This window comes from Conger conger, chromosome 2 (assembly GCF_963514075.1).
Source record: "Conger conger chromosome 2, fConCon1.1, whole genome shotgun sequence".
Classification (NCBI taxonomy): domain Eukaryota; kingdom Metazoa; phylum Chordata; class Actinopteri; order Anguilliformes; family Congridae; genus Conger; species Conger conger.
In genome coordinates, this window is record NC_083761.1 from 26,172,832 (window position 1) to 26,199,721 (window position 26,890).

At 41.8% G+C, this 26,890-nt stretch overlaps 1 protein-coding gene across 2 annotated transcripts; it reads left to right on the forward strand.

Annotated features, from left to right (window-relative positions):
- On the forward strand, positions 1-25,996 carry LOC133122338 (SH2 domain-containing protein 4B-like). Of its 2 annotated transcripts, none has more exons than XM_061232282.1 (8): positions 1-244; positions 4,943-5,102; positions 5,361-5,493; positions 9,343-9,481; positions 10,665-10,977; positions 12,192-12,319; positions 19,791-20,011; positions 23,631-25,996. In XM_061232282.1, the coding sequence occupies exons 1-8, from the start codon at positions 70-72 to the stop codon at positions 23,742-23,744; spliced, it is 1,383 nt and encodes a 460-aa protein (XP_061088266.1). In that variant the 5' UTR covers positions 1-69; the 3' UTR covers positions 23,745-25,996. The 2 variants fall into 2 exon arrangements, with proteins under 2 accessions (XP_061088266.1, XP_061088267.1); XM_061232283.1 differs by having other exon boundaries at positions 9,343-9,448.
- Positions 25,997-26,890: the final 894 nt, after the last annotated feature.

Below are 26,890 nucleotides of genomic sequence, written 5' to 3' on the forward strand. Positions count from 1 at the left end.
CTGTGTAGCGGGAGAAGTCGGAGGTTAGCCGTGTTATTAAATGAATAGGGAGGCAGAGGGGTGAGCAAGATGCAACAGATCCTCCAGGACATGGTAATTGCACCGGACCTGCTGGCCGAGCTGAACGAGGAGCAGAAGCATATTCTGTTCTACAAGATCCGGCAGGAACAGGTCCGGCACTGGGAATACCGCGAGAACCTATATGAAAAACAGAATGCCGGTCCGTCAGGTTGCTCTCACAAAGGTGAGTACAGGTTCTATCTAGTATATATTCTATCTGCAGTCTGTTGCAGTCTGTCAGTCTATTTTAGTCTTATATTTAGACTTCTGTGGAGGTGGAGGATCCAGGATCAGAAAGTAAAACTCCGTCACTTGAAAGTTAAATGGGTAAAAAAAGCATGCAGAAGGCATAACAGATACAAAAGCAGTGGTTTAGTGGTGCTTACACGCAGGTATACAGCATATACCCACCTCTGAAGAGAGGGGTTTACTGTATGCCTACCTACAAACAGTGAGAGATTGATAGATGTCCATCAATCTAATTTGGGTTTACAGCCTGTGAAATCATGTTATTTTCCTAGCTACAGTAGCATTATTCATTCTGTATGCATGAATTGCAACACAAATAGGAACCGGATGGGTAGAGATCAAAGTTGGTTGGACTGTCAAAAAAATTATACAAATATCTAAATATTGTTCTAACGTTTCTAGCTTTTTCTTAAATGTGAGAATTTTAAGTTGTTCAAGGTCATTAAGGCAACTCTATTTTCAATGCCCATACTGTGGGTAATGTCCCCCGTCACAACACAAAAATTAATTAGGCTAAAGTTAGCAACGGTTACCAAGATGTCTTATTTTCCTTCCCAATACAAAGTGATGCGTATTTAGCACTATAGACACCTATCATAACCTTCAAACAGCAAGAATGTGGCCAATATTTCCATATATTAAATATTTTCCTTCCTGTTCTGAAGCTTTAGGTAAGCTGGGACAAACAAACAATCAACTAAACATGCATTTGTGCGGACATTTCAGCCTTTTGAATGCTTTATTTCATGTTTCTGTTATAAAATGAATAGTCATTGTCTCATGTTAATAATCACAGCTGTCGGCTAGCTGGTCTGTGCCCTATGCTTCTATTAGCCTATATTCTCAGTTGAACCCCAGCTATTGTGCCATTGTGCTTAGTGATTGCAAAAAATTATTTGCTGGGTTCATTTGTCTCAACAGTTTTGTTTGTTGAGATATTGCCTATATTCGCAAGACTGGCCTTCTTGTCCAAGCATTCACTATGGAGAGGCACAGGTGAGGAGCACAGACACTGCACACAGTGACATGAGAGATCTCATAGAGAACTCAAACAGAACCACACAATTTAAAGCCAGTACAGTTTTGTATGCAGATGTTCATGTGCAGTACAGCAGAATGTGGTTTTCACCTTATGAGAAAAGATGTTTGGAGTGTTCTGTGGCTAAAGGAGCACTGTCACGCTGTTTTCAGTTGAGCTTATTCAGATTAAATGAGTAAATTATGTGTAGGCATTTTTAAAATCACTTTCAGTGTTGCCATTTTGTAAATATGGGGCAAAACTTCTCAGTTCTCTTGAATCTCCAGCCTGTGTTTCCCAGAAGGTAACGGGCACTCAAACTCCACCCTTGAATGCAGAGACTGGTTTATGGACAGCCACCCATCCAGGCGATCACATGACACTCCCAGAAAATATGGTAAGGTTAGCATACAAATATCACAGAACCTACCTTGGCTAGCCTGAGCGATATGACAGACAACTCTGACTTTGCCAAGTTAGAGGACAAGCTCTTCAATTTTGACAAAGAAATGCAACTTTATAGTTTTGAACTTGGATTTACAGAGGAAGAATTGTATGAGTGAGAGAGACAGACAGCGGAGGAACACGGAGTTTGCATCATTGCCAATAATAAATCAATAATCAAATAATGATAAATAAATAAATAATGATCTAATCATTGCTACATCCTTCACTAGCTTGTCCTCTAAGGGCACAGCTCCACTGCAGTCATCAACATCAGCAATCATCATCAGCCGTCGGACGCTGAGGGAATCACGCTCGATGGTAGCGTCAAAGTTGGAGAATCGCCGATGTTCATTTCTCTTACACTGTCATTGGTTAAAAGACTACTGTACTAGCTATTATTGGTTAATTTTCTGGGAGTGTCATGTGATCGCCTGGATGGGTGCCCGTCTGTAAACCAGTCTCTGCATTCAAGGGTAGAGTTTGAGTGCCCATTACCTTCTGGGAAACACAGGCTGCAGATTCAAGCCAAACACGTCCAGGGACATCACTGGACATGTTTGTTTTGAGTAGTTTTGCCCCATATTTAGGAAACAGCTACACTGACAGTGATTTTTAAAATGCCTACACACATAATTTAAGAATTTAATCCAAATAAGCTCAACTGAAAAAAGCATGACAGTGCTCCTTTAAGTAGTTGTGCTGAATGACAAAACTGTGACAATTTGTGATTTTTGTGGCTGTAACTAAAAATAAATTTTAGTGCACTTTGTAGTGAGCAGCTTTGTAGGTGAGTAACAGAATTGTGTCATTGATATTCCTTGATGGGAAGCCAGTGTAGGTTTTTTAAAGTGGGCGGGATGTGTTGCCAGAATCCTTTCTGAGTCAGCATTCCAGCAGCAGATTTTTGGACGTGTTGAATTTTGATCAGTAGGGTAAAGGTAATAGAGTATGGAATTACAGAAATCAAGGGGAAGAAGGCAAGCAATTTGAAAAAATGATGTTTTGACCAGATTGTTAACATGAGGTTGAAAAGACAGCAGGGCACAGAGTATGACACCTAGGCTACAAACCGCCTTTGACACTTGAATAGTGAAATCGTCAATATCCATTACGAAGTGGTTGAGTTTGGATAGCTGGAATTATTTGAAATGAGTAGAATTTCTGTTTTATCACAATTCAACTGTAGGACGTTGGAGGTCAACCAGTACTGTAAGTCCTGGATGCAAGTGAGTGGTGATAAAGGAGGGAGACTGGAAGAAGTGCTGACACAAATCTGTGCATCATCTGCAGAACCGTGGGATTTTAAGGCACCAAGTTTCACAAATTAATGTCTATCAAGTCAGACCTGAACCAGTCCAGGACATAATGTTTTAGGAGTCAGGATCCAAGCCGACTTTTTTCAGAATCTGTTCATATGTTTATTCTATTGGCAATAGAAGGACAGATAAAAGGGGGACAGGCTTTAAGTAAGGTAGTGGGCATGGGATCCAGATGACAGGATGTGGGCTTTCAGCAGCTAGATGAAGTCTAGGAGCTAGGAGAAGATGAAGTCAGGTTCAGGGCCAGGGGAGGAGCTATTGCTGGGCATAGCGGGCAAGATCTGAGTAATCGGCACTAAGGCAGGCTTGAGTGAGTTGTAGGTTGATGGCAGTGATTTGAGAATGGAAGAGATCTTCAGGGGTATGGAGCAGTACAGAATTTACAGCTTGGGTGATTTATTTAGGCCTTTGGGAATGGGATTTGCCTTCCCATGCTAATGATGTAGGCATAGAAAGTAGATATATCTGTAGCAAGGGCCTCTCTAAAAGTTGTGAGATGATCATTGCAAGCTTAGGTATGTATACCTCCAAACTCTGATTTCTATTACTTTTTTCCCAGGAAATTGCCAGTTCAGACAACTTGTTCATTTTGAGAACTTGCAAACTGTTAGCAGCTAAAGTGTTTGCATTTTGGGTTTACAATGTTATGTCCTGCAACATCGTTCATGCTTTTTCACAATGTTATTACGTTTTAAAACATTGTTGGTTGGAGAGTAGATGATCTCATTTTAGAGAAGACTAGGGTTTATCGTTCACAAACTAACACCGCTCCCCTGTACGACTCGTTCACAGGCCCTTGTTCGTTCACAGGCAATTGTGAATTCACAGGCACTCATTTGTTCAAAGACACTTGTTCATTCAGTGGAGTGGAGAGGAACTTGGTAGTAACAGTGCAAGCTGCTAACTCTTCACAAAATGTTTCAATCAGCTGTCAAAAGAACAATAGGCTAAACAATAATTCCCATACCAAAAAACATTTATTATACTTTGGGGAAAATTACATATACTTTTGCACAACCAGGAACTAGATTCTTGGGAGCCTTTCGTTTCAGTGGAGCGCAAGTGCTGGCAAATGACTCGAATGAGTAAAATGAATGGTTCAACTGAGAAAACAAACTAGTACTTCCGAGTAAAAAGAGTCAGTCAATTGAAATGACTTGTTTGCGAACTGCACACCACTGTAGGCCAGCTGAAACAGGGAGTGACTACAGACCCCCATGGGGGTCCTGAGAAGTAGAGCTCACAGGTGGATGCTGGGGTGGTGGTCAGACTGCAAAAAAAGTCTGAGGGCATGATTCATGATTCAGGAATAAACAGGATAATTCAAGGAAATGCAGCTAGCAAATACAGCAGCAAAATTAGCAAAGGCCTGTTCAGGTAAAGTTGGTGGTTTATATAGCCCCTCCCATTTGATGTAAGCATCTTGTGAGGGGGCAGCCCTTCTCAAATAGTCTGCTTGTACTAGCTCTGCAGGCTTTCATCCTCATCATTGAGGATCAACAGTTTGATTTAAGATTGACCAATTTCAAGATTTCACTTATCAAGAGAACTGTAACTAAAAGCATGCTAATATTTTCTACTTAAAATAAAAAAAGGAAAAAAGACAAAAGACTTGAGAAGACTTTTTATACTGGTATACTGGGCTGCAGGTGAGTAATTCTGGGGTGCAAGGAATGGGGTGTAGGTAAGTAATTTTATACTTCATGTGAGTGATTTTGGATGCAGTTGAGAGATCTGGACTGCAGGTGAGTAATTTTGAGGTACAGATGAGTGATTTTGGAATGCAGGTGAGTGACTTTGGACTGCAGGTGAGTGATTTTGGAGTGCAGGTGACCATGTCTTTCTACAGGTGGCAAACTGGGCATACAGTGGCTCCTGGGCTCTGATGGGGAGGTGTGGGTGTGGGTGATGGGAGAAGGGCCTGGAGACCGACCATTTGATGCCATCGTGGAGCAGCTGATGTCAGAGAGAGCCAGGAGACAAGCCCAACAAGAGGCACAGGAGCTGTGGTGAGGAGGAACTTTGGGGAGGAAGAACATACCACTTCTAGCACAGGAGGGCAAAGAGAGGGTGAAAAAATTGGCGTTGGTGAATCAATGCATTCAAAACAAAGACGATTAAAAGTACAAATTCAGGGATTAGAATATGATTGTGAAGTTACAGTTTTGATAGGAGGAGGAGGAGTTTGTTCCGTTTTCCTTTGGCAGCTGTATCATCTCATTAAATGGTTTGTTTACCCTCATGAACACAACCCCCTCCCCCAACAGGCGTTTGAAAGAGGCAGAGATTGAACAGAAGTTCAGGGAAGCAGTGACCAAAGAGAAAGCTCGCTCTGTGGCGGGAAGATGGAAGGAAGAGACTGAGGACAGGAAAGAGGAGCGCATTCGGGAGGAGTTGAAGGTAGGAGTGGCCTCTGCTGTAATATCTCTGTGCAAATCCATATCAAAGGATCAGTTTCCATTGCAAGGCTTCAGTCTACTCTTTTCGCACATGCATTGAAATGCAAGGGATCTTAATTGATTTTGCGTGAAAGCAAACCAGACTTGGCTGTTCTGGCAATTTGCTGGCTGAAGACCTTTTACCATTTACGGAAACGTTTTGTTTCAAAGTTTGCAGGAACAAAGTCATAGCATTGCCAGATTAAGCATACAAAATGTGTGTACAGTACATCTTGGTTGTGTTCTTCAATCTCATTGTTTGATCTTTTCAAGTATTTGACTGCCATTTGTTCAAACAGAAATCACCGCTGCTGTCATGTGAATGATATCAAATAACATGTTTAAATAACAGTTTGTCATTGGTTGTGAGAACAAGAGAAACCACTAGCGTTCCTGCATGAATGACTGAACAAATATTTGAATGAGTGGGTGAGTGAGTGTGAGTGGGTTTCTGAGAGTGAATGTGAGTGAGAGTGTAAGTGGTTCATCACTAGCCATCTGAGTGTCTGAGTGTGCGAGTGGTAAATGTATTAGTGTGTGTGTCTGAATTAGTGGGTTGATGAATAAAAAGAACAGTTAAAGAGTGAAATACGACAGTGTAAATGAACTGACCAGCAGGTTAGCATTCAATTATTGAGTTCTTCAGTAATTCAATTTTAAAGGGAAAATGAGCTGCATGGCGTCTCTTGTACAAAATGAACACCACATGCTTTTGGTCTGAACATTAAAACCTAGACCCTAAATGCTCACCTGAACTTAGCTTCTTGAAATAAGACCTGAAACTGTTCCCTCATAGTGATCCCTAATAATGCATCCCCATGTCAATCTCAAGGGATTAGCATGGCTGAACATGTATTATTCAGCCTTCTTCTAAACTGTGAAGCCAGATGGATGATGGTTATCATTTGTGTTCAAGATAAAAAAAATATACATACAGTGTACACCATAACTCAGTGACACATTTTTTGTTATTTTGGTTCTGTACTCTAGCACTTTGAGCTTGAAAGGATACAATGACAACGTTGAAGTGTAGACTGTCAGCTTTAATTTGAAGGTATTTTCATTCACATCAGTTGAACCGTTTAGAAATGACAGCACCTTTTTTACATGGTCCCCCCATTTTAAGGTACTACAAGTATTTGTTAAATTGGTTTCACAGATGTGTTTCGTTAGGTGGGTGTATTCATTCATGCAGGCTGTTGATGTCTAGTCTTGATTGTCGACTTTGCAATTGCTTTTGGAGATTGTTGTTGGGGTGAGACAACATGAGGAAGACATCATAAGGCTCAGAAACGAAAATCAATCAATCAGGAACATTGCAAAACCATGGGAATTATTAACAAAGAAAAAACAATGCGTAAGCTCAATTATGTCAAAAGACCGAGGAAGACCGCTTTAGTGGATGACCAGAGAATACACTCTTTGGTGAAGGAAACCCCCCTAACAACAGCCCAACAGATCAAAAACACTCTGCTGGATGCAGGTCAGATGTGTAAAAGCTACATGTAGAAGACTACACCAGCAGGACTACAGAGGATACACTGCAAGATGCAAACCACTGATAATCCGTCAGAACGGAAAGGCGAAATAACAGTTTAGTTTGCTAAAAAGAAGCTAAAAGAGCCCCAAGAGTTCCGGTACAAAGTCTTGTAGACAGATGAGACAAAGATTAACCAGAGTGATGGAAAGAGGAAAGTGTGGCGAAATAAAGGAAATGCCCATGTTCCAAAGCATACAACCTCATCCGTGAAACTTGGTGGAGGGGGTGTTATGGCTTGGGCCTGTATGGCTGCCAGTGGAACGTACTCCCTTGTCTTCATCGATGATGTGACTGCAGACAGAAGTAGAACAATGAGTTCTGAAGTAAATATTTTATCTGCCCAGATAAAACCAAATGCCTCCAAACTTATTGGAAGGCACTTCATCATGCAACAAGGCAATAACCCAACACATACTGCTAGAGCAACAAAGAGGTTTTTGACAGCTAAAATGTAGGAAATCCTAGACTGGCCGAGTCAATCACCAGATCTGAATTCAATTGAAAATGCATTTTACATGCTAAAGAGAAGATTGAAGGCAAAAAGTCCCTGAAACAAGCAGAAACTGAAGATGGCTGCAGTATAGGCCTGGCAGAGCTTCACCAGAGAAGATACCCAGTGCTTGGTGATGTCCATGCATTGCAGACTTCAAGCAGTCATTGCATGCAAAGGATATGCAACCAAATATAAATTATTACTTCGTTCTACATTATGTTAAACTGGGCAATATTTTTGATGCCTGTAAATGATGGGGGGGGGGGGGTTATGTACAAAAGGTTCTATAATTTCTAAACAGTTCATCCGATATGGATGAAATACCGCCAAATTAAAACTGATACTCATTGCCATTATATCCTTTCAAACTGAAACTGCTAAATACTGAACGATAATAACAAATTACTGGTCACTGTCCAATTATGGTTCTCACTGTATTTCATACAATGGACAGTTAAAATTTAACTTGAATAGAAGCTTATTTTTGCACGATGAAAAAAAACACAACAACCTGATTTGCATAAGCAAATGACATAAAAGTGTGAAATGAAATAAGACTGTCTGTGACAAATGGTACTGGCAGCCAATTTCAGTCCACAAACATCATATGATCTCTGCTTTTTGTTTGGTTCAAAACCATAATTACTTAATTAGAACAAAGATAAGGTATTAATTAGTAAATGTATTAATTTGTCCAAATTATGAAATGTTTCATGTCATCTGCCCTGCATTATTTAGGCTGTAGAAATGTAGACTGTATCGGATACAGACCTCAATGAAACACTACACCTCCATTACCTGGTCTTGTCTGATTGACCTCCATGGGGGTGAGGGTGAATTGCATCAACTGAAATATGTTTGGGACTGTCAGGCTGCAGGAACAAGGAACCAATCGCAACTCAGAAATAAACTGAATAAGTGTCTTAATGAAATAAATGACAGGTCAGGCAGGCAATGGTAAAACACAGGCAGACAGTTATGGCAGAGGCGAACAAGTTGTTGTAGTTATGAGCAAAGGTACAATCACAGGGCAAACGGGTATAACAAGAGTGATCCAAAACTTGGTCGAAGTCACAGGTGGGAGTCCAAACACAGTAAGGCTATCCGAACGGACGACAGTACAAAACGTGATCTAAGAATCGTAACCAAGCGCAGAAGGGTAATCCAAAAAGTGAGGAGGTCGGGGTACACGGAACAGATCGATAAACGGAACAGACAGGCAGGAAACAGCTGGAAAGAATGGTTGACACACATTACAATCTGGCAAAGGCTATGGGAAACAAGGTGGGTTAAATACACCGAGTGATAGGACAGAAATGACAAAAAGGTGTGATTGAGGGAAAAAAGGTAACGAGACATGGGTGAACTGAATGACTGAATAAATGAAGACTACGGAAAGTGAGACGGGACAAGAGGCACGAAAACACTGCCTCAATGGATACTGGCATGCATATAATCAGAGGGCATTCAGTGTGTCAATATGTGTGTGCGTGTGTGTGTGCATGGCTTCATTTTTCAGGGGGGATGGCTAGTGATGAACCACTCCATGTTTGTGGTGATGCTTTCAAATTGGTCTATTGCTATATTCAAACTCTCAAGATGTGGTTTCTTGCCCAATCCATCTCTTTCAGTTACTATACCGTAGAATCATCTTGAAAATAATGACAGGCACAGTGAAAGATGCTATACTGTATATGAACTGTGCAACATGGATATGAGGCTATATTGAATACAAAAAACACTTTACATTAACCTTTTTTGTATTTTCCATTGCACAGAAATATAAAGAGGAGGAGAGGCAGAGAGGAGAAGAGGAGGTCCGGCACACAGAGGAGAGGAGAGCAAAGGAGCTGTACATCTCCTTACGCCAGGAGGAGATGAGGGGTGAGAGAGAGGACATGGAGTGGCAGGAACAATGTGAGTGAAAGATGGGGAGAGAACAGGAGAAAGTAGGGGGGGGAAGAGAAGTGAGAGACTATTACATTACAGGCATTTGGCACTCTTATCCAGAGCGAAGGACAACACAATGCATAACTGTAACCAGGGACAAGTGCGCCGAAAGATCTGATGAGACAAACGAAAGTATCAAAAATACACAACGCTAGTAATAAAATGAGCATACATTTATATGGAAACTACAATAAACTACTTACATAGCCAAATGAAAGTCACAATAAAACCATATTTGAAAACACAACCCTACTAATAATAAAACAATTTAGGCAATTATGAGGTCTAAAATAAACAGCTTAGTCAGTTATAGGGAATTATAGGGAGGTAGGGAGGGGTAGGGAGAGGTGAGGTGCAGCCTGAAGAGGTGTGTCTACAGTTTACAAAATTCCATGCCAGGACAGGTTCAGAATGTTTATTCATACAGCTGTCTCAACATGGTGAGGCCCCAGACTAGACATGTCTGGATCTTCTTGACTAGTCATCAGTAGCTTGAGATGACTTTGTTTGTTGTGGTTCCCAACTGATTATTGGATTTTTCTTATTTTCTCCTGTTTCTGATTTCATCTTTTTGCTGTGTTATGTCACATAATGTGAGTCAGTGGTATGAAAGAATTAGCTATTTTTGATTGGCAGCGGGGTGGCATGGTGGTTCAGTGGATAGTACTGAAACCTTACAGCAAGAAGGTCCCGGTTTCTCCCCGTGTCTGTGTAGGTTTCACAATGCAATAACATGCAGGTTTAGGTGAATTGGAGAGTCTAAATTGCCCATAGGTATATGTGTGTGAGTGAATGGTGTGCTTGCCCTGGATTGGGGACCTGCCTCTCACTCAGTACATGCAGGGCTGGACTTCAGCCCAAAGCCCCCCCTCCACCCGCCCCATGAGCCTGAACGGGAATAAGCAGGTTACATAATACATGAATCATACCTGGGTCCATTGTTTTGGATTCAAATACCTTTCTGTGCTCCATTGATCTTCTCAATCCAACCAAGAGGACCAGAATTCCAAGAGAGTAAGGCTCCAATACAGCAGACAAACTCAGTAAAGCATAGAAAAGTATTTGAATCCTGAAGAATTAAGTATTTGACCCGGGTCTGGATGGATGGTTGGCAGCACAATTTTTACGGAAACTGCGATTTGACTGGCAGTGCGGCGTTCAAAGGCAGCGGATGAGGAGATGAAGATTAAAGCCCGGAGGGCTAGAGACGAGTACAAGCGGCAGTCACTCCGGGCGATAGAGAAAGGGCTGGTGGCCGGGATCAGTGGCCTGTTCCAGAAACCACACCTTAACGGATCGGCGCAGAGCCGCCGGCACAGCTCGGTGACGGAGTCTTCGATTACGCCATCGCCGTCTGAAGCCCTCCAGTCCACAACCAACCCCAGCGGGCAGCCGCCCCCGGCCCATAACCGTCGGCGGCAGAACCGCAGACACAGCACAACCGCTGTGAACCTCACTGACAGGTACACACAGAATCTCTCACACACACACACACACACACATACAAACTCTACAGTATCTCTTGCTTTCTCTCTCTCTCTTGTGCACACACACACACACTACAATATCTCTCTCACACACGTGCACACACATACAGTACAATATAACACACGTGCAAACACACTACAATATCTCTCTCTCACACACATGCACACACACACTACAATATAACACACGTGCACACACACTACAATATCTCTCTCACACATGTGCACACACACAGTACAATATAACACACGTGCACACACACTACAATATCTCTTTCACATACGTGCACACACACACGCTACAATATAACACACGTGCACACACACTACAGTATCTCTTGCTTTCTCTCTCTTAAACACACGTGTGGCAGGGGGCAACATGGCTCAGGCAGTAAGAGCAGTCGTCTGGCAATCGGAGGGTTGCCGGTTCGATCCCCCGCCTGGGCTGTGTCGAAGTGTCCCTGAGCAAGACACCTAACCCCCAAATGCTCCTGACGAGCTGGTCAGCGCCATGCATGGCAGCCAATCCCCGTCAGTGTGTGTATGAATGGGTGAATGAGAAGCATCAATTGTATCAATTGTGTGTGGATAAAGGCACTATATAAATGCCAACCATTTACCACACAAACACACTACACTATCTCTCTCTCTCCCATACACACACACACAGTAGGTACAAAGGCCCTGCAGAGAGAAACAGATTATGACATTAACAATCATGTGATGTATATGATAAATGTAAACACTGGAGACACGCTGTGTTTTCTTTTAAAAATAAGAATAGCATGATAGGCAAAGTGATGTTACTGATCTACAAAAGTGGACATCAGTGATAAGGCCAATTTATAGTCCAGCGACACAGTGTCACAAGAGTGAAATTGCAGAACATTTGTGAAAGTTCAATTGTCGCCCAACATGGACTCTGGTTGTTGTGCTTAGCAAAAATATATAAACATGCTTGAATCGCCCAGAGTGTAAACCAAACCTCACTGCGACATCCATCGCCAGTGGCAGCTGGACTATGGACTGGCCTTTAGTTTTATGAATTACGAAGTGCTAAAAGTCACCAAAAATCTACAGAAGGCCCATTTACAATAATTTCATGGAACATTTGATGGATGACTGATCCAGCTGTGATTATGAACGTGTCTCCATCAACAACCCCCCCCCCCCCCCCCCCCATCCTCCAGTTCCAAGTGGGTTCGATCACCCCGCCCAAGCTCTCGGGACTCCATCCTGTGTTGGTTCAGAGAGGAGCAGATCCCCAAAAGAGCTGGGTACATGAGAAACAGCAACAACATTGCCCCCTGGTTCCATGGTGAGTAATTTCATCTAACACCCCAAATATACCATCAGCAAAAAAAATACAGTGGTGTGAAAAAGTGTTTGCCCCCTTCCTGATTTCTTTTTTTTTTTTTTTGGATATTTGTCCCACTTAAATGTTTCAGATCATCAAACAAATTTAAATATTAGTCAAAGACAACACAAGTAAACACAAAATGCAGTTTTTAAATGAAGGTTTTTATTATTAAGGGAGAAAAAAAATCCAAACCTACATGGTCCTGTGTGAAAAAGTGATTGCCCCCTAAACCTAATAACTGATTGGGCCACCCTTAGCAGCAACAACTGCAATCAAGCATTTGCGATAACTTGCAATGAGTCTCTTACAGCGCTGTGGAGGAATTTTGGCCCACTCATCTTTGCAGAATTGTTGTAATTCAGCCACATTGGAGGGTTTTCGAGCATGAACCACCTTTTTAAGGTCATGCCACAGCATCTCAATAGGATTCAGGTCAGGACTTTGACTAGGCCACTCCAAAGTCTTCATTTTGTTTTTCTTTAGCCATTCAGAGGTGGACTTGCTGGTGTGTCCTGCTGTAGAACCCAAGTTTGTTTCAGCTTGAGGTCACGAACAGATGGCCGGACATTCTCCTTCAGGATTTTTTGGTAGACAGCAGAATGGTTTCATTTATCACAGCAAGTCTTCCAGGTCCTGAAGCAGCAAAACAGCCCCAGACCATCACACTACCACCACCATATTTTACTGTTGGTATGATGTTCTTTTTCTGAAATGCGGTGTTACTTTTACGGCAGATGTAATGGGACACACACCTTCCAAAAAGTTCAACTTTTGTCTCGTCAGACCACAGAGTATTTTCCCAAAGGTCTTGGGGAACATCAAGATGTTTTAAGACGAGCCTTAATGCCTTCTTTTTGCTCAGCAGTAGTTTTCGTCTTGGAACTCTGCCATGCAGGCCATTTTTGCCCAGTCTCTTTCTTATGGTGGAGTCATGAACACTAACCTTAACTGAGGCCTTAACTGAGGCCTGCAGTTCTTTGGATGTTGTTGTGGGGTCTTTTGTGACCTCTTGGATGAGTCGTCGCTGCGCTCTTGGGGTAATTTTGGTCGGCCGGCCACTCCTGGGAAGGTTCACCACTGTTCCATGTTTTCGCCATTTGTGGATAATGGCTCTCACTGTGGTTCGCTGGAGTCCCAAAGTTTTAGAAATGGCTTTATAAAACCTTTTCCAGACTGATAGATTTCAATTACTTTCTTTCTCATTTGTTCCTGAATTTCTTTAGATTCTTTAGCTTTTGAGGATCATCTTGGTCTACTTCACTTTGTCAGGCAGGTCCTATTTAAGTGATTTCTTGATTGAGAACAGGTGAGGCAGTAATCAGGCCTGGGTGTGGTTCGAGAATTGAACAGGGCCATGTATGTTTGGATTTTTTTTCTCCCGTAATAATAAAAACCTTCATTAAAAACTGCATTTTGTGTTTACTTGTGTTGTCTTTGACTAATATTTAAATTTGTTTGATGATCTGAAACATTTAAGTGTGACAAACATGCAAAAAAAAAAAAAAAAAGAAATCAGGAAGGGGGCAAACACTTTTTCACACCACTGTATATGATTGCTGTGTACGCACACTGGAACAGGCATGGCTTCCTCTAAAAATTATTCACACGCAGTTCCAAGCTGATTTGGTCACAGTATGTGGTTCCTGATGCATTGCACGTGAAGGTGAATGATGACCAGATTCCCTGGTGAGGCACGCTTTGTCCTAGAAAACACATACACACATGCCTATGTCTTCATGTGCTCGATGGTAATCTCTTTATAGATATAAATCCGTATGGGTGCAGAATCATTCATTTCATTACATTACTGGCATTTGGCAGACGCTCTTATCCAAAGCAAAATACAGTTGATTAGACTAAACAGGAGACAATCCTCCCCTGGAGCAATGCAGGGTTGAGGGCCCTGCTCAAGGGCCCAATGGCTGTGCAGATCTTATTGTGGCTACACCGGGATTCAAACAACCGACCTTGCGTGTCCCAGTCATGTACCTTAACCACTATGCTACAGGCCGCCATTCTTTGTTATAGTATGTGAAAAAAATGGAAATGAAATTTAAAAAATCAGCATACACATAAGTGAAAGTATGATGTTTAAAGGGGAATGTCATATGAAGCAGAGGAGATTCAAGTATCACGTGAGGGCCTTGGGGTAAGGGGCAGGGGTGTATCAGGTGGAAGAACACAGTCTGATGGCTATGGGGTAAAACGTGTTCTAAAGCCTGGTGGTCCAGGTACCGTTTCCCTGATGGTTAGGGTCTTTTAATAATGCTATTAAGGACGCACGCCTTATAGATGTCCCCTATAGACAGTAATGCTGTGATCATGTGCTGGCTGGCTTTCACCACATGCTGGAGAGACAATCAGGCAGAGCAGTTACTATACCTGATTTTGGTTTTTGCTTCTGTTTATCCACCTGTTTGGACTGCCTGTTTGTTTTCGACCCTCTGCCTGTGATCGCGACCAATTTTCTTTGTTGTACCCATTTGCCTGGATATCGAACCATTGCCTGGACTATTGATTATGAATGTCCTATTTCTTACCATTCCTGTTTGCTGGTTATCGCCTGTTTGAACTTTGAGAACATTAATAAAGACTTTAACTTCATCTCCTGTGGTCTTGCTATGGGGTTCACTGCTCTGAAGCCTGACACTCTGCCTAATCTTTTTTCTTCTCACACCACCTATGTTAACTTGTCCTCAAATTAAAATTGACTAAACTGAATTGTGAATTTAGTCCCAGTGAATTATTTTACATTTTAATTAGGCTGAGCAGTTTCACTTCTTTGACAGTTAGTTTGCAAGAGACACTATTAAATTAGCAGTTTATGTAAGGAGTACTTATGTAAGGAGCTTGCTTGAGGAAGAGTGCTTGGTCTTGAAATGGTTTCCAGTGCGTAGACAGTCAGAGTCGGCGCCAGAGCAGATCTACTGGAGGGGCATTGGGTCATCGTCGGGGGGGCACTGCTGTTTGAGAAATATTTTAACGCAGTGGCGACAAAATAGTCCAACACAGCAGAAATGTTATTAAAACATAAAAAACGAAATACGTTTTTCTTTATTAATATTAATTATTTAATTAGCAAATTTCGGTTTGGTTTTTTTGTTGTTGTTAATTTCCATATCACGTCACTTTGAAGCTTTGTGGTAGCCCGATGCACACAGTTTATGCAGTCACACACACACAGACGATAATAGAAGGTAGAAAGGGGTGGGGTTAAGTTAAGCCCTCTCTCTACTCAACCTGGGACGGACACACAACGGAGGGCTGTCGTGGAGGCTAAATGCAAATAAATGCAGTTTACCCACCTCTGACATGTAAAGTAACAGGACAGGATGTTATCGCCGACATAAGCACATACTGAGGCACGCGTTCGGGCAGCAAGTAGCCTAATGGACAAGCCACACACCAGGCAGAACTGACATAAGCCCATATATCTTTCAGGCAGTATAAGTATAAAATACAAATGCAGATAGACCCAGCAAACATCCATCAACAATTCACCTGCTTAGTAGGCCTTATCATGAAAGCCAGGGCTGGCTTCAAGAAGTGAAATTAACACACGACTTAAAGTCAGAAGAGTTGCAGGCGACGAGAGTTGCTGCTGAACCTTCTAAGTACTGTGTCCTTCCATTCGCTTGTACATTTGCGTGTCAAGTCTTTCTCGAATGCAAGCTGCACCAACTGGGCCTTTCTCTCGTGTAGCATTGTGCGTCTGTGTTCCGAAAAAAACATTTCTCAGAGTGGAGAATGAATTCTCACACATTGCTGTGGATGCGCCAAATGTTAATGCATGTCATGTCAGCACACTGGGCATGGCAATCAGATGGTTGTGGTACGTTGAGATGATGTGCTGTATGGTCCAGTCTCCCTCCATTGCTTGGTTTTGTGACATTAAAAACTCTTTAGCAACTTCAAACTCAGCGTCAATTATAATCGATTGTGACAGGTCGAGAATATGCTTCACAGCTTTCACATCAAGGAAGTTATCACCCTCTGGATTTAGTGCTGCAAATGCACTTGCCAGATTTGCGCTCGCTGAATCTACGCTCCAGTTCCCCAACCACCAAATCAATAGTGTTGAAGTATAATCTCCGAAGTTCAGTTTCCAAGTCATGATCACCTCTGTGTCTGTAGGCCCCATAACGATGTAACCATCCATTCGTGCTCTCTCTATGTGTCTCCGTTTGGGCCCGGGTCTCAGTGATTCGCTGGTGACCATGGCAGTATCCAGCACCTGCTTAAACTCTTCATCACAACAGAGTTTTTTAACACATGCTGTTGCACTCGCCACAACACTTAAACCCATCAACAAGTCAGTGTCCTCTCTCTGGAGAAGTTTGTTCGGTGGGTCCAATAGAGAAAGGACTAAGTTTGCAAGGAACATGAAACTTGGCTCAGATACCTCGCGCTGCAGGCCTGTAGCTTCCATTCTCGTCTCTGTGCCATAGTTCAGCACAGTGTCAGCATCGGTCAGAATCGATTTTATGTCACTAAATGACTTAAGAATGACTGAGACAGTGGCAAGATGCCCTGTCCATCTCTGCTCCAGAAGACGTTTAAGATGCGCACCTTTATAATGCATAGCAACCGTTGGCTTCCTACAGAATTTGTAGAGGGATTTGCACACCTCAAAAAACTCTAAAAGTGCGGTCTCTGCAGACATGTCATGAACCACAACCAAATGCAACTGATGGTTGAGGCAGTGCACATATGGTATCTCACGTCCAAGTCTCTCCTGCAGAAGTTTCTGAACACCACCACGTTTCCCCGACATAAGCGAAGCTCCATCATATACCTGACTCAGAATTTTTGAGGTATCCAGGCCAACCTTGTTAAGCTCAGTCAGAACGGTGTCAGTTAATGTCTGTGCGTAACCTTTCTGAGCCGTAGCGAGGCACAGTAGACGCTCTGTAACTTCCTATGAATCATTCACAAACAGAAGCACAATCAAACTTTCAAAGTGTAATAGGAGTCACCAACTTCCTCCACTATAGCCTCCACACCACATTACTGAGTGTTCTTATAAGTTGTAAGGTGTAAGTTGCATTGTGAGGGATTGTCTTCACCACATTAGCCAATTCAGGATCCTTTTTGATGGTGTAATAAAGCATAGAAAGGAAAAGTCCAGACCCCCCCTGTGACATGTCATCAAAAGCGTCAATCTTCCCCCGTAGCGGCAACTGGTTCTCAACCAAGAACTCAACCACATCTATTAGTGAGGACACATAATACCGGTTTTTCCTTTGTTGATCTGCATTGACAAGGGTTCATACCTCATTCCCTGCATTGTGACGCATCTCCCTCTCCTTCCACATTGCATAGCAAGACATGTGGTCCTTTGAAGTTTCATGTTTATGAAATCCACGGTCTTTGGTCATGGCGTGTTTCCAGTTACGATAGCTCACACTCGCGAAGGCATCCAATGTTCCAGATTTCCTAGTGAAGCTCAACATCCGACAGCAAAAACAAAATGCTGCGTCTGCCTTGACACTGTACTCCAACCACTCTCTGTTGTGAAACCATTTATCGACAAATGATCGCCCCTTACCCTCGTAAACAGTTACAGGATACTGTTTTAACACAATTTGGACAGGCCTGTCAGTCCCGAGATCATCAACCGCTGTCCGCTGACTAGGAGGGCTTGTAGATCGTTGCTCTATGGCTGTGCTGGTTAAGTCCGTTCGCGGTTATCCGCAGCTAGCATTAGCAGAAGGGCCAGGTCGGCTCTCAGAGACCGTGGCTGTACTGGTGGTGGCGGCCGGAGTGTCAGAGCCTGCTGCTGGAAGAGGCTGAGGAGGAGGAGGTCTAAGCCATTTTCGTAAATGTCACGTTTCAGGTCTGTCTCTGTCTGTTTTATGTTTATTCATTTTGTATTAGTCTTGTATTGTCTTATCATGTTTTATGTTAGTCTAGGTTCGTCATGTTGTTTAGTTATGTTTCGTTACGATTTATTTTCTTGTCATGTTTAGTTATGTCTCGTTACGATTTATTTTCTTGTCATGTCTAGTTATGTTTTCGTACGTTTATATTACCAGGTTATGTTGAGTGATTATCGTCTTAGTTTCGCTTTGTGTCATGTTTTGATTTATGTTTATTGTTACGTTAACTCGTCACGGTTTATGCATACACTTTTACATGTTTTTCCGCAAACCTTGCGTTCCGCCTTTTCTCTCTCTCTCTCTTCCTGTCATTCACTCCCTAAGTGTTTCCATTTGTCTCTTTACTAAAACTACTAACGCTAGATCAGGATTGGGTAGAGACTAACAAACTAATCATGTGTTCATGTTACCTTACGTTTCTCGTGCATGTCATTTACTAATTTACTAATGCTAGGGCAGGATAGGTTTTTTACTAACGATTACTAATCTCCTTGTTAAAATTGTCATCCATCGCACCTGTTTTCCATTTCCTTGCTACGCTCTAACTAATTGTCTGCACCTGTCTACACCTGCATTTATAGCCCAGTCGCGCTACTGTTCACTGCGAAATTGTCTGCCTCTGTTTACCACGCAACGCTTGAGCATTTACCACTATTGATTACACGTTACGATCCAAGCCTGTTACCGACCATTGTTTATTGATTTCTGTTTTGTGACCATCGTTTGTTTTTTGACTACATCCTCGCCTACCGTTTTTGTACTTTTGCTTTGCTGATTGTTTCATGGTTTCGACTCCCGCTTCGCCCACGACTACGCCTCTGCCTGCCGTCCGTCTGTTCATCTGCCCCGCTGACAGCTCTCCTGCTACCGGACCTCCCTGCACGTCTACCGACTACGAGTTTGCCTCTTCCCTCGGCACCGTGCATTTTGTTTGTTGACTTTTTGTTTGGCTGGATCTACGTGTATGGACTTTGCTTGTGTTGACTACTCTCCTGGGATTCGTCCCGAATAAAGCCCTGAGGGGTCTTTATATTACTATTGTTTCTGAGTCGTGCATTTTGGGTCCAACCCCCATGCACCCGTCTCAGTAAATCCATTTTTTGTCGATAATTAACTAACTAGCTAATTAGCTAACTGTCTATCTAGACGGACAACTGCTATTCTTTTCGAACAACTTGAAATGGATTCTGCGCACTGCAGCTCAACTTTAAAAGTTAAATCAAATTGACCAAAAATTATGTGTTTTCCCCGATAATTTCATTTTATTTAATTAAGTTACAGTTTGCACATTTAATATTAAAAGAATAACTAAAATGGATATGTTTTTGGCCACGCCATGGCCTGTGGTAGGGGGGGCATCAATGCTCGCTAGGGGGGGCACGGCCCTCGAATGCCCCACCATGGAGCCGACACTGTAGGCAGTGGTGCAGCTACCCTCCTTTGCTCCATGGCTAGTTATTTTATTGATAACGGAAGGTTCAGATACAATGAGGTTCTTTTGTTCCCCTACCCTACTCTCTCTCTCTCTCTCTCTCTCTCTCTTTCTCCAGGAATAATCTCTCGTCAGGAATCTGAGGCTATGTTGAAGAAAGCTGGGGAGGGATGCTTCCTGGTGAGGGTGAGCGAGCGGATTTGGGGGTACACCCTGTCATGCCGCACCGCCAGCGGCTTCAAGCACTTCCTTATCGATGCCTCGGGGGACTACTACAGTTTTCTGGGTGTCGACCAGAGCCGCCATGCAACTCTGGTTGACCTAATTGATTTCCACAAGGTAGGTCCCACCCATGCTCTCATCTGACCCTTTTAAGATTGGATGGAAATGAGGATTGAGTAAAATTTGTTTACATTGAATCCAGCAGTTTTAACTGCTAACACCCTTGTTTAATGTTTGAATACTTAACACTAGAGCATCAACAGTGAAAGCACCTCACTTATCCAACATGGAAAATATATTTTGATTTCATTTTGTAATGTTATCAAAGATATGAATGATCTATTAAATTGCAATTAAAACAAATATTCAGGTCACTTCCAACTAAAAACTAACACTAAAAGAAAGGCCTGTATTTTAACTACTTTAAGTCCACCCAGGTGTGTTTTTTTTTTGTTGCATTAATTCCTTTTTTTCACTATCCAATTTTCAATCACTATGGTAACAGGATATAGCACTTGAAAGCATTAAAACTCACGGTTCTATCTGTATAACATATTTTAAGATGCCTTACTTGTGGGTGGCAAAACAAGTGCTGGGGGACCTCACCTTCTCTGCATTTTGTAAATCCATATGTCATACGAAACAAGGTAATGTCAGTGTCCTTTTTACGGCAAGCATCCAGCGAACCAACTGCATAATAATGCAATTCTAAAGATTAGATTCAACTTTATTGTCATTGAAATATTCTTCTAAGGCAATGAAATGTATTTTTTTTTATTCTTGGTCTAGGGCAGGGGTCGGCAACCCTGGTCCTGGAGAGCCGCAGGGTACGCTGGCTTTCGTTGTTACTCTGCACTTAATTGATCAATTAATGCAATCGATCACACAGTTAACTCGCCTCACCTGGTTTCTTGGGTCTGAATCGGTTGCTGGTATTAAGGCAAAAATAAAAACCAGCACACTCTGCGGCTCTCCAGGACCAGGGTTGCTGACCCCTGGTTTAGGGCAAAGGCAGGAGAACAACAAGGGGAAATTTAATGAACCTAACCTGCATGTCTTTGGACTGTGGGAGGAAACCTACATAGACACAGGGGAAACATCAAACTCCACATTTCCATTACTTTCACCTTCCGGTCTGGTTTGACCAGTCTGGCCATACTCCTCTGACGTCTCTCATTAACAAGGTGTTTTTGTCCGCAGAACTGCTGCTCACTGGATTTTAAAAAAAATGTTTTGCACCATTCTTTGAAAGACTAGTGTCCGTGAAAATTCCCAGGAGATCAGCCATTTCAGAGATATTTAAACCACCCTGTCTGTCACCAGAACTCATTCCATGGTCAAAGTAACTTATATCACATTTTTTCCCCATTCTGATGGTTAGAGTGAAGCTCCTGACCCGTATCTACATGATTATATGCATTGCACTGCTGCCACACAATTGGCTGATTAGATAACCGCAGTGAATTAAGTGTAATAAAGTAAAAATGTTCAGAATAAAGTGCTCGGTGAGTATATCTGAGGAAAACCATGAAAACACCTTTGGCTCCAATAGAGAGAGCATTTTCTTTGACATGACCCCATTTCATATTAGTGTGCATTTAAAAATATTCTCAAAATATTGTATTATTATTCAGTATGCTATACAGTATTGTGCAAAATATGTGGGCACCCCTGGTCAAAATATTATATTATTAGTGTAGGGGTCCTCACACAGGGCACCAAAATATGTAGGGTCCTCGCACGGGCTGCCAAATAACGCAGGGATTTTACTCTCTACGAAACCGGGGCGCCAGTTAAACGTTGTGTAGCAGTATAACTGCAAAAAGTAATCAGTCTCATAAAATTACTATTATCAGAAATATCTAACCACAAATTTAGTATTTTAATTAATAATTAAAATAACCAATATTAATGATTAAACATACCGATAACCTGAAGGTTGGAAGTTCTTCGAAAGACTGCTTTAACTCGGCTCTCATGTCTACGTGATTCCAAAATGGACACCGGGGTTTAATAAAATATATTTATTAAACAAACGTAAAACACAGAACAGATAAACTAACGGGAAGTTAGTAAGGAAATTTAGTTGGGTATGTGTGTGTGCGTAAGCTTGTAAGCACTTCCTGTAGCCAGCGAAGAGTCTTTCAATTCGTGCTTTTGGAATTTTTCCCCATTCATGTCCTCCTTGCATGTACGGCATGTTTGATAGATTCTCAATAATATTCAAGTCTGGGGACTGTGGTGGCCATTCCAAAACCTTCATCCGTCTTTCCCGGATGAACGTCCTGGTTGATTTCGAGGTATGCTTTGGAACATTGCTCGAATAACCAACCACTCTTCAACTTCAATGTCTAGACTGACCTTTGAACATTAGCCTCTAGAATTTCTTGATATTTGGTGGAATCCATTCTTCCTCCACTCGCACAATATTTTCTGTGCACCCAGCTGCCAAACAACCCCAAAGCATAATGAATCCACCTCCATGCTCTACAAAGGTTTCACCCTTTTTCTTCTAAATATACCTTCCTTAGTGGTGGCCAGAAAGTTCAATTTTGGTTTCATCAGTCCAAAGCACAGTTACAAAAGTTCCAAAAATCAATGTTTTCTTTTACATACTTCAGACACTTAATTTTGTTTTGAGGTTGTTCTTTCTGGCAACTCTTCCATGTAGGTCTTTGTGGTTTAAAGAATGTTGTATTGGTGTCCTGTGAATAGCTAGACCTGTGTTTGCTACTCTTTTTTGCAGTTCTTTTGCAGTAATGTGTGGGCTCTTCTGAGCATTTCTCACCAGGTCTCGGGCCATTCTATCTGAAATCTGTCTCGGTCTTTCAGACCTTACCTTGACTTCAACTGTTCCATTTATCTTCCATTTAATGTTTCTGGCAGTGGAAATAGGTTTGAAACATTGAGAGTTTTTGTAGCTTTCTCCTTCTTGGTGGAAATGAACCATCTTCATTTCAGAAATCTTCTGAAAGATTCTGATCAACTGTCAACACCAGAAAGCCACTACAGTTGGATAGTTTAGAAGGCATGGGGTCACTTCAGAATAAAACGTTCAGCCCTGGAATTATACTCACCTGACTAATTGAAGCCCTAACAAGTAAATCACCTGGGTCTGGGCCTTAGTAATCATCTTTTTAAAAAGTAACAAAAAATAATACAGAAGGGATTTATTTTTATGAAAATAAAAATGAATCTTGCTTTAATAGAAGGTCTTTCAGAAAGGTCTCATGTTTAGGTTTACCTTGTTCACATACAGATTCATTGTAATACCAGGGGTGCCTTTGTAATGAGACCAAACATGACCATATTAGTAGGTAATCCAGCTCAGTTATTGAATACCTCTAAAAAAGTGAATTTTTATTTCTGATTATAACAAAAAAAGTGATATTTGTGGACCAATAAGTGCAAAATCGAGGCAGTAGTTTTATCCACCTTCAGGCAAAATATTTTATATGTAACAAAACCAAATTACACCGAGTTGTTTTCGCTTGAAAATGAAACCACATTTTAATGTAGATTTAAACTGTCAGGCATCAACAATACTTATCTATGCTGTCCATTTTAAATGCTTACACTGAGTATCTGTCCATCTGCAATTACAGCTCGGTCAGCTATCATACACAGAATGCAAACTTGAAAATTACAAGGCCATTATTTTCCATTTTAAAAGACACTGCAATAAAGTTTATTGTCAGGCGGTCAGGTTTATGTGTGTGTATGTATGTGTGTTTAGGAGGAGGTGATTACTACATCAGGAGGAGAGCTGCTGCAGGAATCCTGTAAGAGAAGCTCCTCTTCAGACTATGGGGGATTGTTTCAAGACCTCCAAACCTCCAAACTTCAGTAATCCTCGCACCTTCCCTTACCTTCACACTAATATTCCACACTGTAATCCTAACTCTGCCCTGCCCTCTATGGTCATCCATAACTCTTAACCTAACCTTTCAAGCTGGTAAATACAGAAGCATCCTGTTAAACTACAGACTGTCTTCACCCATACCATACTGTACACGTCATTACACTCAGTTAATATCTGTACATTCACTGACCAATTTGTCACAGTAGCAGTGGTGAAATACATGTATACCTTGGGCTTACACCTCTTCATATTCACAGTATCTAAAACACATTGAGATGTGAAGTCACTGTATTTTTGTAGTCTAGTTAATTTAGTAATTCCAGGTGTTTAGTTAAAGAGGTGGAATATGGTTCTTACTGTTTGCTTAGAAAGGTGGTATGTGGAGTTCTGGGAAGGGTGGGGCATTTATAAATTGTCCTTTATAAATTGTTATGCAAATCGCTGTGTGTACCTCGTCTTGTATTTTTAAAGCATAGCTCCGTGATGAATGCACCTGATCCATTCAAATCCATTTCTTGTAGCATTGAGCAGAAGCATCGCTTTCTCTCCTCTCCCTTTCTCCCTGCCTCCCCCTCTCTCTTCCGTCTCTCTACCCTCTCCATTGTGAGGTCGGCACTGTTCTTTTCCATGACCGTTCCTGTGAAACCAGAGAGTGTGTGAAGAGCGCCAGGCAGCGCCGTCTTTGAGCGCACCCCAGGCAGTGGCCATAAACACGCGCTCCGGTTACCGGCGCGCACATTAATAAACCAGCGGCCGCGCATTGTCCTCGCAAAAAGCCACTTGAGTCATGGTCAGACACAAAGACCCGACAAATGCCCCCGCTCTTGGCCTGAATGCGCAGGGAAGAAGGCAACAAAAGGCACGTTTCGCTTTACCGGTGTGTGATCCTGTGCTGTAAGTGAGCATGTTTCCACTGACTGAAACCTATTCATGAGGGAGAATTCTCACGTTCAAAAGGGGAGGGGGCAGAGATACGCTGGCGCATAGATATGAAGTAAATACTGCCCACGTCACACTGTGGATCATTACCTGCTGCCAACAAAGGATTCCTGTATCCTGCCAGTGTCATATTCACCCAGGTACAATGCCTTCCGCGTATCGGCTATGGGCCTTGATCTACATAGACTAATCTGCTGCACATAGAGTTACTGTACACAGATCTTCTGCAAATAGGTCTATGGTAAACAGATCTGCTGCACACATATCTGGTGAGGACAGATGACAGATTTGCTGCACGCAGATAGCGGGACAATTGAGGATTGGAAAAAACGTTGCTTGTTCTGAATCTCAATTTCTGTTGCGACATGCCGTCTGCAGGGTCAAAATTTGTTGTGAATTCATGAATTCATCCTGCCTTGTGTCAACAGTTCTTGCTGCTGGTGGTGATGTTATGGTAAGATTTGCAGCATGAATGTGCAGCCCACAAATTTGCAGCAACTGTGTGATGCTATCATGTAAATGATGGATTGGAATCTCTAAGGAATGTTTCCAGCACCTTGTCGAATCCAGAAAGGTGTACCTAATAAAGGACTATGGGTCCAGTACAGACAGGCATTGTGACTGAGAGAAGCAACCATCCAAGGAGGGGCTAACCAGTCAACTGGATGTTGTGAAAAGGAAAGAACTGGCTAGACTGTAGGGTTTTAAGATTGATTGGAGGTATGGTGGATTTGTTCAATTCAATGCCCTATAGGCAGTGGTGGACCAAGTAAATCCTGTACTTGAGTAAAAGCAAAAATACCCTTGGTAAAATCGTACAGAAGTAGCCTTGTCTATTCTATGTACTTGAGTAGAAGTACAAAAGTACCCGTTTTTAAATGTAATTAAATATCAAAATTAAAAGTACTGTGATGTATGAATTTAACCCAAGTACTTTTATACTTCTACTCAAGCAGAAATTAGAGTAGCCTAGGCTACTTCTACTTTTACTCAAGTACAGGATTTCTGTACTTTGCCCAGCACTGCCTATAGGCTAGTACCAAAGTCTCAAACTTCATTTGAGCTGTAACAGGTTAACTACTTAAGTGAAATGAATCTGGGATAGAAATCGAGGTACTGAGTACTGTACAATACAGCAGAATAACAGCTGCCCCATCTTGTTTTTCATTGCTCAGATGGGAGTTTTAGTGGTCTGAATTTTGCTCCATTATTCCTGAGAAGTGCTGTCTATTGTAATTATGCAATGCTTCAAACTTTTAAACTACTCCCATGAGTTTGTCAATAAACCAAAAAAAACATAATTGCCTGTGCCACCTGATGACTCATTCCGTGTCTCGTGCTTATTTAGATACGAATTATGGATTAATTGCAAACTGCAGAATGTATTCAACCCGTAGTGTACTAGACGCATACTGGTCTACTTGATTGCTCATTTCTTTTCCATGTCTACTTCCATGTCTAAACAAACGGCTTTTATGAGGATCACAATTCACTGTGCCTGTGGGGACCCACAGATTGTCAATGAAATTGTTGATATTGATTGTAATGCAGGTACAGCACACACAAAATGCTGAACTCAGTCATATCAGTTCCAACCCAAAAAATAAGATTAGGCTAAATTTACAGTACTGTGCAAAAGGCTTAGGCACCTGTATAACATTCTGTATTGATAAGATTCTTTCAAAAATAATTCAATGAAAGGTCCTAAATAAACATACGTTTATTTAACGTACATTTTACATTACATTTTATTAATTTAGCAGAATAGTTAAAAACTGAATCAAATCAATATTTTTTTGTGACCACCCTTAAGCGTTAAAACTGCATCACTTCTCAGAGATATCCAATGCTGTCCTGCAATTCTATTAGACAATCAGCAGGGAGGTTGTTCCAAGCATGTTGGAGAACTTGCCACAGACTTTGGTTGGCTCCTTGCTTCTGATCTCAGACTAAGTTTTTATGTTAAAAGTTGTCAGTTGCTTACAATAATATGTTACTTTTTAAAATTAAATACAAAAATGAATATTTGGAAATCTCAAGTGTGTTCTTTTATACTAACACACACAAAAAAATGAACATCTATATAATAAGGTCTAGGGTGCCTAAGACTAAGCCCTTCATTAGTTGTAGCAGATAAGCTTGAAATGGTAGACATGAAATATGTGGACTGGCTGGGGGTAATCGAGAGGTTTCGG

Bases quoted from the DNA above. Each gene is read 5' to 3' on its own strand.
- LOC133122338 (XM_061232282.1), top strand. From the start codon at position 70: ATGCAACAGATCCTCCAGGACATGGTAATTGCACCGGACCTGCTGGCC. The intron at 5,103-5,360 runs GTGAGGAGGAAC...CTCCCCCAACAG, and splicing joins CAAGAGGCACAGGAGCTGTG to GCGTTTGAAAGAGGCAGAGA. The intron at 5,494-9,342 runs GTAGGAGTGGCC...TCCATTGCACAG, and splicing joins GCATTCGGGAGGAGTTGAAG to AAATATAAAGAGGAGGAGAG.